The sequence below is a fragment of the Natator depressus genome, chromosome 6, assembly GCF_965152275.1.
Source record: "Natator depressus isolate rNatDep1 chromosome 6, rNatDep2.hap1, whole genome shotgun sequence".
NCBI classification, from domain to species: Eukaryota; Metazoa; Chordata; order Testudines; family Cheloniidae; genus Natator; species Natator depressus.
In genome coordinates, this window is record NC_134239.1 from 30,005,536 (window position 1) to 30,022,825 (window position 17,290).

Consider the following 17,290-nt stretch of genomic DNA (forward strand, 5'->3'; position numbering starts at 1 on the left):
CCTTCATTTAGGGCTTGAATATCTTTCTCCTTTTTAGGCTGGAATTTTCAAAGTAATTTAAGGAATAGGTACCCAAATTTGACAGAAATTCATAGGAGTAGGGAGCCTAATTTCATTAGCCTATTTGCAAATCCCAGTCATACACTCGGTGGCTATCTATTCCTCCTGAACAATCACAGGCATTTCTATTATCTCAGTATCCCCTGCCACACAGATTTGTCTTTTTCTTTTCCATGCACTTGATGTGATTCTTTGTGGGCTTTTTGGATTTCAGAGATATGTTTTCTTCAAAACCCCCAAAGAGGTTAAGCCCCCCGAGGATCTTCAGGATCTTGGAGTTCGGTTCCTACAGCCCTTTGTGAATCTGCTGTCCAAAGGAACATACTGGTGGATGAATACTTTCATCAAGACCGCGCATAAAAAGCCAATAGACTTGAAAGCCATAGGCAAGCTGCCTATTGCCATGAGAGCTCTGACAAATTACATTCGCCTTAATGAGGCTTTTGAAGCACAAAAGGTATGAGGGGAAAAAAGAGGAGTGTGGGATTATCTACAAATGTTTGTGGTGTTTACATATTGCTTAAAATACCTCATTACTTTTTTGATAGTAACCGTATAAAGTCATATAAAAATATAAAGTGGAAACATGGTAGGTATTAAGAGCCTGGTTTGCAGAAAGCTAGGCATGCTGCTGGGTGCCTAATTTGTATGTGCACTTTTTGTATTTACAGTGGTTGTTGTGCATGATTACGTCCAGATGTTCATGTAAATGGTTATTTGCATGTGCAAATGCTTGGTTTGCATGTACAATTATGGAAATATAGTTGTTTGCACAACTATGGATTTTACTTTTGTGAAGATGGTTAACTTGCCTCTTAATAAGAACCTAAAATAAGTTTGACTAATCTTACAGGGGCTTTATAGGAGTAATTTTTATTGAGATCAGTGGGAGTTTTCCTGAGAGAGTGTTCAGGATTGAGCCTGAAATGAACTAGCCTGGTGATCTTCACTTAAGACCACTACCTGCCCCTTATTATGTGTGTGCAGTGGAATAAGAGGTAGTAAGGAGACTCCCTCCCCATTTGTGTGCAGCCTGCTTAAGGGCAATGCAGCATTCCAGGCTTGACCTCAGTGGAGAACAGGAACTGCTTCCTCCCTACTCCTTTGGCATCCAGTAAGGAGCAGAGAGGAGGAATAGGCCAATTCTACCACTATCAAGCTAATTAACACCATGTAGCAGTGGGCAAACTGAGAGGAATTCTACCTCTTTAAGACAGAACCCCTCTCATTGCTCCCTATAGAGCCATGCAATTTATGCCAGTCTCACTATAGACTATGTGCAATTTGCACAAATTCCCCCTATATTTTTAGCACAAAATGGCTTTTAATGTAACACTACGTTGTAGAACCATTGTGTTACTGTTCACTGTGCAACTCGTAAGCCAAATCAGCATAAGTGGGTCTTGTGGCTACCCATTCATAGTCTTCCTGTTTAACTAGAGAAAATTTCCCCTCCTCTTTGGCACAAGGCCAAGAGTCCAGCTGCTTGAAAATTTTCCAGCGAAATGTTTTGCTATCAAATAATTTTGTTTTGACAAAATTGAAACTTTGCACAAAAACATATTGATGTCAACAAAATTTTGTTTTGGGAAAAAATAATAATGAAGCATTCTGATAAGGCTGAAATGGAATGCTTCATTATTTTTTCCCAAAACAAACTTTTTTAAAATGGAATGTTCCAATTTTTTTGTTTAGCAATTTATACTATAAATTTAAAAGTCTAAATTGAAATGAAATGATTTTAAAAAATCATTTGTGGTCAAACTTCATTTCATGGGAAATTTTTTTATGTTCATTCTGATTCAGAGCAAAAATACAATTTTTAAATTTCAGAGTAGCAGCCGTGTTAGTCTGTATTCACAAAAAAAAAAAAGGAGGACTTGTGGCACCTTAGAGACTAGCAAATTTATTTGAGCATAAGCTTTCGTGAGCTACAGCTCGCTTCATCGGATGCATTCAGTGGAAAATACAGTGGGGAGATTTATATACATAGAGAACATGAAACAATGGGTGTTACCATACACACTGTAACGAGAGTGATCACTTAAGGTGAGCTATTACCAGCAGGAGAGCGTCGGTGAGGGAGGGGAGAACCTTTTGTAATGATGATCAAGGTGGGCCATTTCCAGCAGTTGACAAGAACGTCTGAGGAACAGTGAGCGGGTGGGGATAAACATGGGGGAAATAGTTTTACTTTGTGTAATGACCTATCCACTCCCAGTCTCTATTCAAGCCTAAGTTAATTGTATCCAGTTTGCAAATTAATTCAAATTCAGCAGTCTCTCGATGGAGTCTGTTTTTGAAGATTTTTGCTGAAGAATTTTTAAATTGTGGATTTTCCCATGAAACAGAATTCTAGTTCCTGCCCAGCTCTAGCCCAGAGGTTACTGCTTATCAAATCAATATTCTGAATCATCTACTCTCGAGGCTCATTTTTAAAATTTAAAATATCAATTGTATTTACATATTGTAATGTTTATATAACCTTCTTCTTTTTTTTTTTTTTTTTTTTTTTTTTTTAATTTTGGGCAGAACAAAAGGTCTCCATATCCACAAGGATCCAAATCAATTTGGTGCGCTCTCTGCTGTGCATTTGGGAGACCACTAGTTCTCAGCAGCACTTTCCGTATTCTGGCTGACTTGCTTGGGTTTGCTGGTCCGCTCTGTATCTCTGGGATTGTTCACCACGTTGGAAAAGGAAATAACACCATCCGTCCGCAGGTACTACCTAGAATATCTTAACAAAGAGCCTGATCCAAAGCCTACTAAAACTAATTGGAATATTTCAGTTGACTTCCATGGGTTTTGGATCAGGCCCTAAGTGAACATATAGTGGTTGGCCTCTGACACAAACAGAACGCTACTCCTGAAGTGTGTTTTTGAATACTCATTTGGAATTTTCTATTATTTATGATCATTATTTGTAACACTTGTGATGCCAAGAATGTACTAGGTGCTGTCCACACACATAAGAAGTCTAGGGCCCTACTTCAGGAAAGCATCTCTATTCAAGACAGTGTTTAAGCACATACATAAGTTCCCTTGAAGGACTTAAATATATGCTTGAAGTTAAATATGTGATTAAGTGCTTTCTTGAACTGGAGCCTCGGTGCCTGCCCTGATGACCTTATGCTCTGAAAAGGGAGAAGTTTATGTTAAGGATGGGGGTCCAGCTTTTAATTTCTGACAACGTGGGCTATCTTAAAGGACTGAAGCAGCAGCAGGCTTTTATCATAAAACTAAAGGAAAAAGTAATTGAGCCATGACAAAGAGTTTCCATCAGAGTCTTGAGGGAGCTCATCTTTGAAAGGTCAACTATAAGAGACTTAGACGATGCTATCCAAGGGAATAATATCCAAGAAAAAAAGACTTCATTCTTGATTATTCTCAGGAACAAAAGCACAATGAGCATTTTCACACTATACTGCTAAGTCATTTCTAGGAAAGAATCATTATTTGTGCTATTCGCTGATTTTTTTTTTTTTTTTAATATAACATTGTTTCCTGTAAGGGCCTGATCTAAATCCCATTGACTCCAATATACTTTGGATCAGGCCTCAAACTAAATATTAAAATGTATTGCATGTGTTGGAGAGGCGAGATTTTTGACAAAGTTTTTAAGCTTAGAAACAATCATTCATTTATCCAACAACAGTCCTTTATCTTGTGCTTATCCTAATATTTGGAAACAATAAACAACAAATTCAGTGGAAGACAGTAAAACAGCAGCCAACGCAAATGAAAATAACAGATTATAGGGAAAGATTGCTGAAATGGCTGCAAAATGTTATGGAGAATCTTGGGATTGGTCCTGCTTTGAGCAGGGGGTTGGACTAGATGCAGGGCCAGCTCCAACGTTTTTGCCACCCCAAACGGCAAAAAAAACAAACCAAAAAAACCTTGCCGAGGCGGAGTGATGCTGCGGCTGCCGAACTGCCGCCAGGGACCGAAGAAGAGTCGCGTCCCTGCCGCCGAGCACGAAACGCACTGTGACGGAGCTGCCGCCAAGAGCAGATTGCCGCCCCAGCGCCCGACCTCCTGCTGCCCCTTTACATTTGCCGCCCCAAGCACCTGCTTGGTTCGCTGGAGCCAGCACTACTAGAGGACCTCCTGAGGTCCCTTCCAACCCTGATGTTCTATGAGTAAGGCTAAGATTTTGTCACAGATATGTTTAGTAAAAGTCACGGACAGGTTATGGGCAACAATGAAAAATTCATGGAAGCCTGTAACCTGTCCCTGACTTTTACCAAAAATATCGGTGACAAAATGGGGAGCCTGGGCAGCTGTGGGCACACTGGGAACTCCAGGGGCCCGCACCACCCCTGTGGGCTCCAAGCTCCAGGGGTCTCTCCCTATTGCCCACGGCCGCCGGAGAGCTGCGGGGGTCTCTGCCTCCGTAGGTGGCAGGGGACCCTGCAGCTCCCAGCTGGCACTGGCTGAAGTCACGGAGGTATTTGGAAGTAACAGATTCCATGACTTCCGTGACAAAATCACAGCCTTAGTTATGAGCTGTGACTCTTGCTGATTTGCCTGGAATGAAGGCATTTACTGATTGTGCTCTGTTTAACTTCCCCTAAAAAGCTTTGACTAATGATCCCCCCCGGCCCTGTGCAGAAATCTCAAGACTGGCTCTGATAAAATTGGAATGGAATCTCATCCAGCTGTGCTTGATTGCTTGCCATGATCATTGGGTGCAATTGAGGGGCAGCCTCTGGGCTGTTCTAAATTATGCAAGTTAGGGGTCACCGGAATGCAATGGTCTCTGGTCATGTCCCCTTCACTGCCCAGTGGTAAGGGAAGTGCAAAGTTTGAGGGAGTGGCATACAGCTAGCTGTGCTAGCTTTATTTGAGCCGGGGATTCCCTCACATTGTGGGTATGCCCATTTAAGGCAGTTTTAAAGCCCCTTCGTGCCACCTTGCCATAGATCAAGATCTAGCCTGTAGACTTTGAGTGTTGTGGTAGTGAAATATGGGGAAATTCTTGAGAACTTTTCTTCAAAAATGTAGTGAACAGAGTTAAACTTGTTTTGCAAAAGCATATGGAGTTGTCAACACCAACAGCCAAGAGCATAGACAGTGCTGCTTTTTTTCTTTTTCTTTTTTCTTTTTCTTTTTTGGTTGTGGCGGACTAGAGTTTTAAAAAAAATAACTTTTGTTACTGTAGTAGGGACAGTCCCCTGATAACTGCTCTCTTCAGCCCAGGAGGGGTATAGTCCTCTGAAGGTCTCAGCTGCTTTGAGGTCCCTATCTTTCCCCAGGGTAACAGCTGGCTCTTGGTAGCCAGGCTCTGGCTCGTTTCTACCCTTGCTTGGAAATGGCTCAGTAAGCAGTGTTCCTTCTCACCTGTCTGTGTTTCTGCCACTCTTTCTGTAGCCAGACTAGTTGTTTTCCTTATTTTCTCATGAAGGTTACTGATTCTCTTTCTCACTCTATGCACAAGAGCATCTGCTCCCCTCTCTCAATAGAGACCTTGGTTAGGTCCAGACAGCTACCACTTTTCTGGGGCTGCCTCCTGTTTGGCTCATCTCTTTACCTCCTCCCCTCTCCCTCCCCCCAATCCCAATTCTGCTTGAATTCCATGTTCTCTTTTCACAAAGGGAGGGGGCTGATCAGACATCATGATTCTTCAGCTGTCCTTTTACAACATCTGACCCCACCCTCATCATGCGTGTGGGTCAAAGAGCCTCTAGTTGCTATTTTAACTTGTCAGAGTCCCAGGTGAGAGAGGAACCCGGGGGGTAACAAAAACAAAATATGAAGGAATTCATTTTCCAGTGTAATCAACAGTTCAGGGATAGGCTGTTCCCCATCTTATCCATAGTTCACTTTTTATATACTATTAATAAAAGTGAGATAAACAAGCTTCTGTTCCAAACTTAGAGCTTCTTTTATTTATTAATGGAATCCTTAAATCTTTTTTGGTGGGTGGGCTAAAGCCGCAAGTTGAGAATGCCCATGCCAACGGCTGCCTGGAGTGCGAATGAATGAAGCCGGTTGGTCCACTGTCCCACTATGGACCATGAAAGACTGCATGATAGGATCTTGCCTTTGGTACAATGATGCCCAGAGAAGCTTTTTCTTTTCATTAGGCCTGGCTTTCACATAGCTTCACTGCCAAAACAGCAATTGGACTTCAACTCTGAAAATTGCTTTTAGCTCTTGCAAAATAACAAGAAATGTCTTTCAATTCAAGCTGTATGTAAATAAACCAATATACTTAGAGAAACCTGCATGTGCCTAGGTCTGTTATGAAAAAGCTTTTATGTGTGATTTTCCTTGCAACAGGAACAGAGCTGGCACTAGGTATAAGCAGACTAAGCAATTGCTTGGGGCCCCGAGCAGCTCAACGGAGCCCCCATTCACTTGTCTATTTTAGTATTGGGAGAGCCCCCTCCCAATATTCCTGCTTAAGGCCCCCAATAAGCTAGCACCGCCGCTGAATGGGAAACCTCTTTACTTGTGATGAATCAAAGGGTAAATACCTTTATTTATAGTTTGCTCCTGGGAATGTAGGAAATGTTTTAGCTGTGGGAAAACAAAGATGGAGAAACCTTTTAGAAGACAATCTTATGAAGATAAGGATAATTTGGGGGCGGAGGGGAGGAGAAGTTTGTCTATGAAGGGCCAGATTCTGTCTCAGTTTCAAATCTAGATTAACTCCACAGAAGTCAATAGGTCTGATTATCTGTTTGCTTGGATTTACTCCATATATACGCTGAAGTAACAGGTCAGAATCTGGCCCAAAGTGTAGTACAAAACTTTAATTACAAATCGTAGGACACTAGCAGCTACTACGGGCTGGTGTGTTCACAAATTAGGTATGCAGTGCTGTGTGTTGCAGGAGAAGTCAGAGACTAATTAAGGTTTTGCATTATCCTGTGAGGATGCTTGTGTGTTACAGATTTCTGTATATGATGGAGGCAGAAGGAAGTTCTCTGTAGTGATACAAAGTCTGTCACTATCAGTCGAAACATGCTGTGTGGGCATTAGGGTGCAGCTAGAAGATGTCCCATAACTTAGCATTTCTTTGTTCTAAAGGGCTTGCACTGGGGAGATGTCACAGAGAACCAACGCTAATGATTGCTTTCAAAGTATTCCTTTACGAAATTGTATACACAGTACCAGTTAAAAAACCTTAGAATCTGACATGGACAGTTTAATATTCTTATCTTATCCACAGTTTCTGCCTGTATCATTTTTGTTTTAAGCAAAATTACAAAAACAATCAAAAGATACTAAGGGCAGCTTTAAGGTAAACAGCTATGAGGATAATATATGGTATTTGCTGCATCTTTCAAGCCCTCAGTCATAGAGACTGAATGTCTGGGCTCTTAGGTCATACGGATATCACAGGCAGTGTAATAAGCACTGTTGGCAGTACTACAGCAAGTCACAGATCTATAATTTTATAAATTCTATCAAGCTTTTCATGTTTGTTTATAACTCTGTAGCATCATGATTTGTTGTTCACCTCTCGGAATGTTCTTGTGATATTTAGCTTGTATGTACCTCAATCATCTTGCATTGAAGAAAAGATCCTCATGATGTGACAGCCTGTTTGGTTTGTCAATGGGATGTGTATCTTCCATCTTGAATGAACATTAGAAATCATAGATGAAGTTACAAGAGCAGATTTATACAGCAAAACCACAAAGACATGGGGGGAAACCCCTAACAATTATAGGGCTTGACATGGCAAAGTGCTGAGCACTCTGGTCCCAGTCCAGCAAAGCACTTATGCACATGCTTAAATTTAAGTCAATGGGACTTCACTTGCTTAAGTGCTTTGCTGGATCAGGGCCTTAGCACTCGGCATATTGCTGGATAGAATGCATTCATATCTCCATTAAAATCCATGAATAACTCCTATGTTTAGGCTAGGGTACTTTTTTTTTTAAAAAAAAACCATTGTGATACCCTTCATAGCATCCTTGGAATAGTTATCAGTGGTTTTAAGTAGTTGTATTTCAATAGCTGCATTTAAAGGGTTATGTAATGCCCCTTTGGAAAACAAAGACCCAGGTTCTCTGCTGGTGTAATTCAGCCTTGAATTTGCAAGTCCTTGCAAAGTGTGCAGGAAGAAACACAAGGCTTTTGCACTCTCATTTAAGTGTGAGCAGAGGCTACACATGCACAGATATGAAGTTAAATACTAGGCATGGTCACCTATAGTAAGTGGAAGCCGTTCACCAGCCACCTATATGCCCAGTCCTTTACTTTAAAGAACACAAGGTTAAAAAGGGTCTAGTTTGAGATGGAAAATAAGCAAGTTTGAGGACACTTGGGCTTACGCACCCTCCTCAACATGTGAATAAGGGACATAACCACATGTTCCCCCATCCCCCAAGTGTTGTTCCTGCTACAAGGCACAAATAACCTACAGTAACACTTTATACCTTTGTTTTGTGGGCTAATGCTTTCCATGCTAAACTGTGGGACTTTGGGTGTTAATTTCCCTTCTATTTGATTTTCACAGGAGTTTGAGTTTGCAGCTGCAGCTCCATCTCCATAGAGTTAGAGTGAAGTTCACTGTTACCTGAAATGCCAAAATCATAAGCAATCTGGGACAGGGACTTAATTTTACTATATGTATGTACAGTGCCTATGTATGTTGACACTACCTTAGAATAATGTGAAATCTATAAAACTATGGATAATTAAAAATACAATATAATATCCCATTTGCCATAATTTCATAACTATAGTGGATGGACATGTAGCATGATTGTTCGAAGAAATTTTCTACTTGGTATATGTTTAGCAAAACAAGTATCACCAAAGATTTTCTGTGTTCTGTTGATATGCCTTGGAGACTCCATCTGGTTGAACATGTTTTCAATGGGTTCATTCTTGATATGGATTAAAATGCAGAATTAGTACCATTCCATGCAGTCTCCTTATCTGTTCACAAGTATAGCTGCTAAAGTATGTTGACAAGTGAAGCAAAGAACTGATGCTATTATTCTTTAATTTCCCTTAACTTTGGTGTTGTCTGTTTTCCACTACTCAGTGATACCATCAAGTATCAAATGAACTGGAAGGATCAAGGATTCAAGTTCTGGTACTGAAACACATGACTAACTTTAGGCATGTGAGTGGTTCCATTCATTTCAATGAGAGAAATTAAATGCTTAAAGTTGGGTCTGTGCTAAAGTACCTTGATGAATCAGGGCCTTATGCTTAGTTGCCTGCAAATTGTTTCTAAAAACCATGATAAACTGTATTAAACAAAGTAGTAAATTTTTGGAGCATACCTGACACAAATTCCATTACATCATCATTATTCATTAGTTCTCAGTCTTACAGAAACTGTCATCTCCAATCCTAACAAAAGATTGTAAATTGGCTTTGCTTTCTCACTGAAGTCAATGATTTTCTGGCTGATACATGTAGTATACATTAGCACGTGAATAATTGAATGAATTGGCTCTGATATTGGATGTAGCCCTTTGTAAACTAAAGCAAACATTTTCCAAAGTGGTTTGTAACTTTGGGTAACTCAATTTTTGATCACCCAAAAACTTAGGTGCCTAAAATTAGAAGATGAGCAGTTTGGAAAATTTGGATGCAAGTACTTGATATCAACGATTTTATGTGTGCCTAAATGTAACCTTAACTTTGTCACAGAGATCTGACTCTATAGCAATCAATTGAAATAATGCATTTCTGCTAGATTAAACGTCCATGGTTTGTAATACTTATGTCTCTTGAATGATGGCAAATGGCCTAATGTTTCTTTCACTGTGGCAACAGAAATTGTTCTTCTGTCCTTGATTTTTATTGTGGAAAACAGCATCCATCAATTTAGAAAATAAACAAACAAATGGTGTATGCTCCTATTTCGGGAGCTTGGGACTCTCATGTAATATTCGATGCTCTTGTGAATAGTCCACTGACTTATTATATACGTAGTCTGTGACTTCAATGGAACTACTCGTGTGAGTAAGGAATCCTTGAATGAGTAAGAGTCTTCGGGGCAGAGTTTTTTGTTACTTGTGGCAAGCTGAGCTCAGCCTCAGTGGGAATCTCAATACTCTATAGTCAGCAAACACCGTTTACAAGATGTTATGTCACTAGGAGATGGGAGGGCAAAGAGACCTTCACTCATTCAAATCCAGCCTAGGTCAGTGCTGAGTGAAAGTCCTTGCCATCTGATAGCTGTTCAGTTTGGCTAATGTTTAATGAGGAGTTTGGCCTCAGTCCAATTCCCAGTGTACAGGTGTCCACAGTACAAAAACACAATCCACATTCAGTACTGATTAGTCACTTCATTGACAGTCTCAGCAAAGATGCCAAGAACTGTGTGTGGATAGATGCTGAACTATCTTCTTACCATGGGAAGGAGTCCTGCTAGGTGAAAGCTGAGGACTGCTGGCAGGGAACCGTGTGAGGAAGTTTGCACTGCCACTGCATGAAGAAGAGAAGATTTCAGAAGACATTCTACTGATTATCCTGGGCACTAGAAACTCTTACACAGAATTTTGGATATTGGCCCATAGTCTGCAAGATAACTGAGCATGCGCCTAATTTTAAGCTTAACTTAGTTAAACTTAATAGTCCCACTGAAGTCAGTTTAATTAATCATGTGTTTCAGTACCTTGCTGAAAGGGGGTCATGTTGCCCATTAAAGAATGTAAGAACAACCATACTGTGTCAGAACAATGGTCCATCTAGCCCGGTATCCTGTCTCTCTGACCAAGGCTGGTTACTGGTGCTTCAGAAGGAATGAACAGAACAGGGCAATTTCAAGTGATCCATTTCCTATCATTCAGTCCCAGCTTCTGGCAGTTGGAGGTTAGGAGCACCGGAGCATGGGGTTGCATCCCTGAACATTTTGACTAAGAGCCATTGATGGACTTATCTAATTCTTTTTTGAGCCCACTTATTCTTTTGGCTTTCACAACATCCCATGGCAATGAGCTGCAGGGATTGACTGTGTTGTGTGAAGTACTTTGTTATGCTTGTTTTAAACCAGATGAGTATTCATTTCATATGGTGACCCCTGGTTTTTGTCATGTGAAGGGGTAAATAATTTCTCCACACCATTCATGATTTTATAACCTTCTATCATATCTCCCCTTAGTCATCTTTTTTCTAAACAGTCCCACTCTTTTTAATCTTTCCTCGTCTGGAAGCTGTTCTGTAGCCTATTTATTTTCGGTGCAGAGAAGAGTAACCTTTCCAATTCTAATATTTTCTCTAACATGGGACCAGAACTGAAGCATTCAAGGTGTGAGCATACCATGGATTTATGTAGTGGAATTATATTTTCTATTTTAATATGTATCCATTTTTTCTAATCATTCTTAACATTCTATTAGCTTTTTTGACTGCTATGGATGTTTTCAGGGAAGTATCCATGATGACTCCTAGATCTTTCTTGAGTGGTAACAGCTAATTCAGATCCCATCATTGTGTATGTGTAGTTGGGATTATTTTTTTCCAATATGCATAACTTTTCACTTTTAACATTGAATTTCATCTGCCATTTTGTCGCCCAGTCACCCAGTTTAGAGAGGTCTCTTTGTTACTCTTTGTAGTTAAATCCAAAACTGACTAGAGTAATTTTTGTATCATCTGCAAATTTTGCCACCTCACTGTTTACCCCTTTTTCCAAATCATTTATGAATATGTTGAACAGCAGAGTCCAGTACAGATTGTTCAGGGACTCCACTATTATTTACCTCTCTCCAGTGTAAATAACTGACTATTCTTACCCTTTATTTCCTATCTTTTAACCAGTTACTGATCCATAAGAGGAACTTCCCTCTTATTCCCTGACAGCTTAGTTTACTTAAGAGCCTTTGGCGAAGGACTTTGTCAAAGGCTTTCTGAAAGTCCCAGTATACTATATCCACTGGATAACCCTTGTCCACGTGCTTGTTGACTTCCTCAATAAATTGGTGAGTGTCCTCGGATTTGTCACCTAAAAAGAATGGCTTGGGTGTGGGAATCACCCTCATATCCACTGCAGTGAAGACAGATGCAAAGAATTCATTTTTATTTCACAGCAATGGCCTTCTTTGAGTGCTCCCTTAGCACCTTGATCATCCTCTGCCGCCTCTGACTGTTCAGAAGGCTTCCTCCTTCTCGTGTACTACTTAAAAAAAAATTGCTGTTTGTTTTTTTTGTCATTAGCTAGTTGCTCTTCTAATTCTTGCCTGGCCCACCTTACTATACTTGACTTGTCAGAGTTTAGGCCCCTTTTTATTTTCCTCACTAGGATTTGACTTACAATTTGTAAAGGGTGCCTTTTTGCTTCTAACCACCTCTTTTACTCTGTATTTTGCCACAGCAGAATTTTTTTTTTGTCCTCTTACCTTTATTATTTTTATTTGGGGTATACGCTTAGTTTGAGCCTGTATTATGCTGTTTTTAAATGGTCTCCATGCAGGCTGCAGGCATTTCACCATTGTGACTTTTTCTTTTAATTTATGTTTAACTAGGTTCTTCATTTTTGTGTAGTTCCCTTGTTTGAAGTTAAATGCTATTGTGGTGGGTTTCTTTGAAATTTTTTCCCCTGCAAGGATGTTAAATTTAATTATGTTATGGCCGCTATTACCATGTGGTTCAGCTACATTCACCTCTTGAACCAGACTTGTGCTCCACTTAGGACTAAATCTCTCCCCTTCTGGGTTCCACAACAAGCTGCTCCAAGAAGCAGTCATTTAAAGTGTATAGAAATTTTATCTCTGCATCCCTTCCTAAGCTGACATACCCAGTTAACAGAAGAATAGTTAAAATTCCTCATTACTGCATTTTATGTCTTTGTAGCCTGTCTAATCTCCCTGAGCATTTCAAAATCACTGTCACCATTCTGGTCAGGCAGTCAGTAGTACGTTCCTACTGCTATACTCTTATTATTCAAGCGTGGAATTTCTATCCAAAGAGATTCTGTAGTATTGTTTAATTCATTTAAGATTTGTACTTTATCTGACTGTGATTTCCTTCACACATAGTGGCACTCCCCCACTGGCATGACCTACTCTGTGATTCCTATATAGTTTGTCCCCTGGTATTACCACGTCCCATTGACTATTCTCATCTCACCAAGTTCCTGTGATGTCTATTCTAGCAGTATCCTTATTTCATGCCAGGCACTGTAGTTCACTCATCTTAATATTTAAACTTCTGAGATTTGTATAAAGAAAAGGAGTACTTGTGGCACCGTAGAGACGAACGAATTTATTAGAGCATAAGATTTCGTGAGCTACAGCTCACTTCATCGGATACATCTGATGAAGTGAGCTGTAGCTCATGAAAGCCTGTGCTCTAATAAATTTGTTAGTCTCTAAGGTGCCACAAGTCCTCCTTTTCTTTTTACAGATACAGACTAACACAGCTACTACTCTGAAACCTGAGATTTGTATATAAGCACTTGCACATTTTGTCAAAATTCAGTTTCTTGCCTTCATGTGTTATCTTTAAATGGGACTTTGTACTTCTGACTGTTCCTCACTAGCTCCTACCTGTACTTTACCAATTCTTTTCTTATCCTCTTTACTAGGATATAGAGTTTCCACTTTTAATAAATTAATCTGTAAGGGATGTCTCCACCTGAACCATGTGTCGCTCCACAACTGTTGGCTTTGCCCTTACCCTTTTGGCTATGTCTACACTACCGTGGTAAGTCGACCTATGCTACGCAACTGAATAACATAGCTGGAGTCAACGTATGTGAGGTCGAGTTACCACGGGGTCTATGCTGCGGGGGTCGATGGGAGAAACTCTCCTGTCGACTTACCTTACTCTTCTCATCAGGAGTAGAGTACAGGGGTCAGCTGGAGAGTGATCTGCTGTCGATTTGGCAGGTCTTCACTAGACCCGCTAAATCGACCGCTGGTGGATCGATCTCAGAGCATCGATCCTGGCTGTAGTGTAGACATAGCCTTAGTTTAAAAAAATCCTCCACACCTTTTTAATCTTACATGCCAGCAGTCTAATTCCATTTTGTTTCAGGTGGAGCCCATCCTTCATGTATAGGCTTCTCCTTTACTAAGAGGGCCCCCAGTTGCTAGTAAACCTAAAACCTTTCTCCCTACACCATCATCTCATCCACACAGTAAGATCCTGCAGTTCTGCATCTTTCTTGCCCTTCGTGTGGATCCTGAACCATTTCAGAAAATGTTACCATGGGGGTCCTGGCCTTTAATCTGTTACCTAGTAGCCTAAATTTGGCCTCCAGGACCGCTCTCCTACCTTTCCCTATGTCTTGTGAAATATGCAACCTTCGCATTTGGCAGGCAATTTACCATGCTGTTCTCCCAGTCCTCTCAAACCCAACTATCTATATTTCTAATAATTAAATCCCTCATTACTATACCTGGCTCTTGCTAGTAACTCGGGTTCCCTCCCCGGGTGAGGTATCCTCAGTGGAAGAGGATACCATGACATCATCTGGAAGAAAGGTCCCAACTATGGGATTGTTTCCCTCCACTCCAGCTTGATGTTGTCCTTTCCCAAGACTTTCATCCTCCTTGACAGCAAAGAGGCTGTCAGACTGAGGGTGGGACCTTTCCATTGTGTTCCTGAAAGTCTTAGCTATATACTTCTGTGTCCCTTAGCTCCTCCATTTCAGCGTCTTTGGCCTCAAGCACCCGTATTGCATCTCTGAGGGCCATGAGCTGCTTTCACCATATGTGTACATACACCACCTGCCCACAAGGCAAGTAATCATACATGCTGCATTCAGTGCAATAAACTGTATAGCCCTCACTCTGCTTCTGGACTTCTGCCTGCATTATTTTTATTCTTGAGTGGGATTTTTTGGCGGGGGGGCGGGGGAGGGTGCTTGTTTGTCTGCTTGGTTGGGTTTTGGGCGGCGGGGAGGTGGAGGGGTTATTGGCCTAAGATTAGAGTGCGCTCGTGCGCGCTCGCTCGCTCTCTCTCTCTCTCAACCTTCTTATAAAACTGTCCTGTTTGCCAGCACCTCTGGCAGCTTAGGTGCTGGCTTCTTAAAACCCTGCTCTGCATGAGTTAGTCCTCCTCCCCGCTTTTTAAGGGATTCTACAGGGGTTTGGATGTGTCTATGGATTTCTGCTATTCCATAAAAAAAATTCTGCTGAATATAATTTTGCAGTTAAATAAAAATCTACTAATTCTTCTGAATCCAAAGATAGACTTCAGTCTGATGCACTACACCACTGTCTTCTTGAGTCTTCAGACTGACCATATCGGGTCAGATTTGAAACAACTTCCAAAGTAATAAATTGAACTCTTCAAACATGAGTTGTACAGAATTAAGCTTGACTGAAAAAAATTCCAATTTAAATCTGTTTTCTAACTTTCTTTTTCTTACAGATTAAAATTCTTGGTGTTTTCTTTATTTCCTCTCAAGAGTTCCTGGCCAATGCTTATGTTTTGGCTGTCCTCCTATTTTTCGCCCTTCTATTGCAAAGGACAATTCTCCAGGCATCATACTATGTCGCCATTGAAACTGGAATTAACTTGAGAGGAGCAATTCAGGTACCCAAGATGATAATAAGTAACATGTCTACAGAGGGAAAATGCATACATACTAGAAATACAACAGCTGTAATAGACTCATAGGTTTAAATTCTACTTAATTATATCGTAGTAAATTGGGAGCTGTCCCACTGAGATAAATGAAACAAAAGTGTTCCTATCCCCCATCACACCATTAGCCCTTCTAGTCCAGTATTCGGCCTCTAATAATGGGCAGTAATGGATGCAGAGGAAGTACAAGGCCTCAGAAGTTGCTGGTTATGGAGTAATATGCTCATAGGAGAACTTTATTCCTAACGTTCTCATTTAGAGATTGTATGCTCTGAATAATGAGAGTGCAGTGGCACCAATTCAGATATATTTGGGGGGAGGGGAGGAATTCTGGTTCCCCACCCTCTCAGCAGGGACCTCATTCTGGTCCCTGCTCATTTTCCGTCCCCTCCCCCCAGACCCCCTTGCTGGGACCCAGAGTCTCCCTCGGACAGGAAGTCTCCTCTCTCTCTCACCCACACAATACATAACTCAGTGCCTCCAGGAGTCAAATTCTTAGAGGACTTCCCTGTGCTCTGCCATATTGGAACAGACTCCCTGTGCACTTTGATCACAACACCATTGGGCCCAGCCACATTTCTGTCTGGATGGAGGGGCTGGGCCAAATTTCACTCATGTTGTGACCATGCCTCTGGCAGTAGCCTTTTGCTGATTTAGTACAGGACTACTGCTTTAAAGTAATAGGGCCATCGCCACCCTCAGTTCTGTGGCCTATGGAACTTTGAGTGCAAAAACCTTTGGGAAAGGGGTCTTTTCCCCTCCCGATACCCCTAATTGGTGCCACTGTGAGTTATTCTGGATTTACAGCAGGGTAACCAAGACCAGAATTTCTGACTCTCATAACAGAGAGAGTCATCAAAGAAGTGGGTTTCCATAAAAGACAAATAATCGCCCAAATTGAACCCATTAGGATGTTATGTGGGCCTTGTACAATAAGATCCTTTGTTACAATTTGCATTTAATCATCTTATTTACTGATTTCATATGGCTATCAATGGAATGTTTGTATATTTTAAACTGTGTACTGTAATCTCTGGTCATGTATAATAAAATCAAATATCTATATGAATTAAAATATCAATAATATTAAAAGAAATCTTCCCTCCATGGAAAAAGAAATAAACCTTCACCCTTTTGCAAAAAGTCTTAGTATACAGATGGGCTTTGCAATATACCTCAAAGGTGAAGAAATTCAGTGTTTGTTAGATTAACTGGGGAAGTTAATTCCAAAGAGAAGCTGTAAAAGATACAAGAGCAGGATGCAAAGAGCCCATCAAAATTTTACCTGAAGCGGAGACTTAAAACAATTGGCAGAGAAATTTTAAAAAATCACAGATTTACTAGAAAAATTCTCACTGAATATTCAGCCCCATGTTATGTCCTGGAATAGACATATTATTTGATAGTGAATTTTAAAATATCATCCTTGCATACATTCAGCATGTTGACCTAAGGATCATTTACACAAGTCATAATAAAGTTATGCTCTTTCAAGAAGTCCATAATTGGACTTATGGATTGTTTTTAAATGGAATACTGGTTATTTATAGATACTAAGGTTGAATGTACCTTAGAGGGATCTAGATTTTAAAGTATACTAAAGCTCTTCTAAAAATTGTGATTATGTAAACAATGAATCCGTTAAAGTGTCCCTTAATGTATTGTGCACATAATTCTGCCACCATTCCACTGAGAAATGTCTTATTCCAAAAAT

General features: G+C 40.5%; 1 protein-coding gene across 11 annotated transcripts in view; it reads left to right on the top strand.

The window, feature by feature from the left end:
- Positions 1-17,290, top strand: part of ABCC8 (ATP binding cassette subfamily C member 8) — a 138,113-nt gene that overhangs the window by 17,151 nt on the left and 103,672 nt on the right. For all 11 annotated transcript variants that reach the window (XR_012639854.1, XR_012639853.1, XM_074954916.1 and 8 more), the window contains exons 5-7: positions 275-517; positions 2,593-2,781; positions 15,361-15,525. Coding sequence is in view for 9 of the 11 variants with exons in the window: in XM_074954916.1 (XP_074811017.1) it covers positions 275-517; positions 2,593-2,781; positions 15,361-15,525 (597 nt within the window). In the remaining 2 variants the exon portion in view is untranslated. The remainder of the gene's footprint in view (positions 1-274; positions 518-2,592; positions 2,782-15,360; positions 15,526-17,290) is intronic.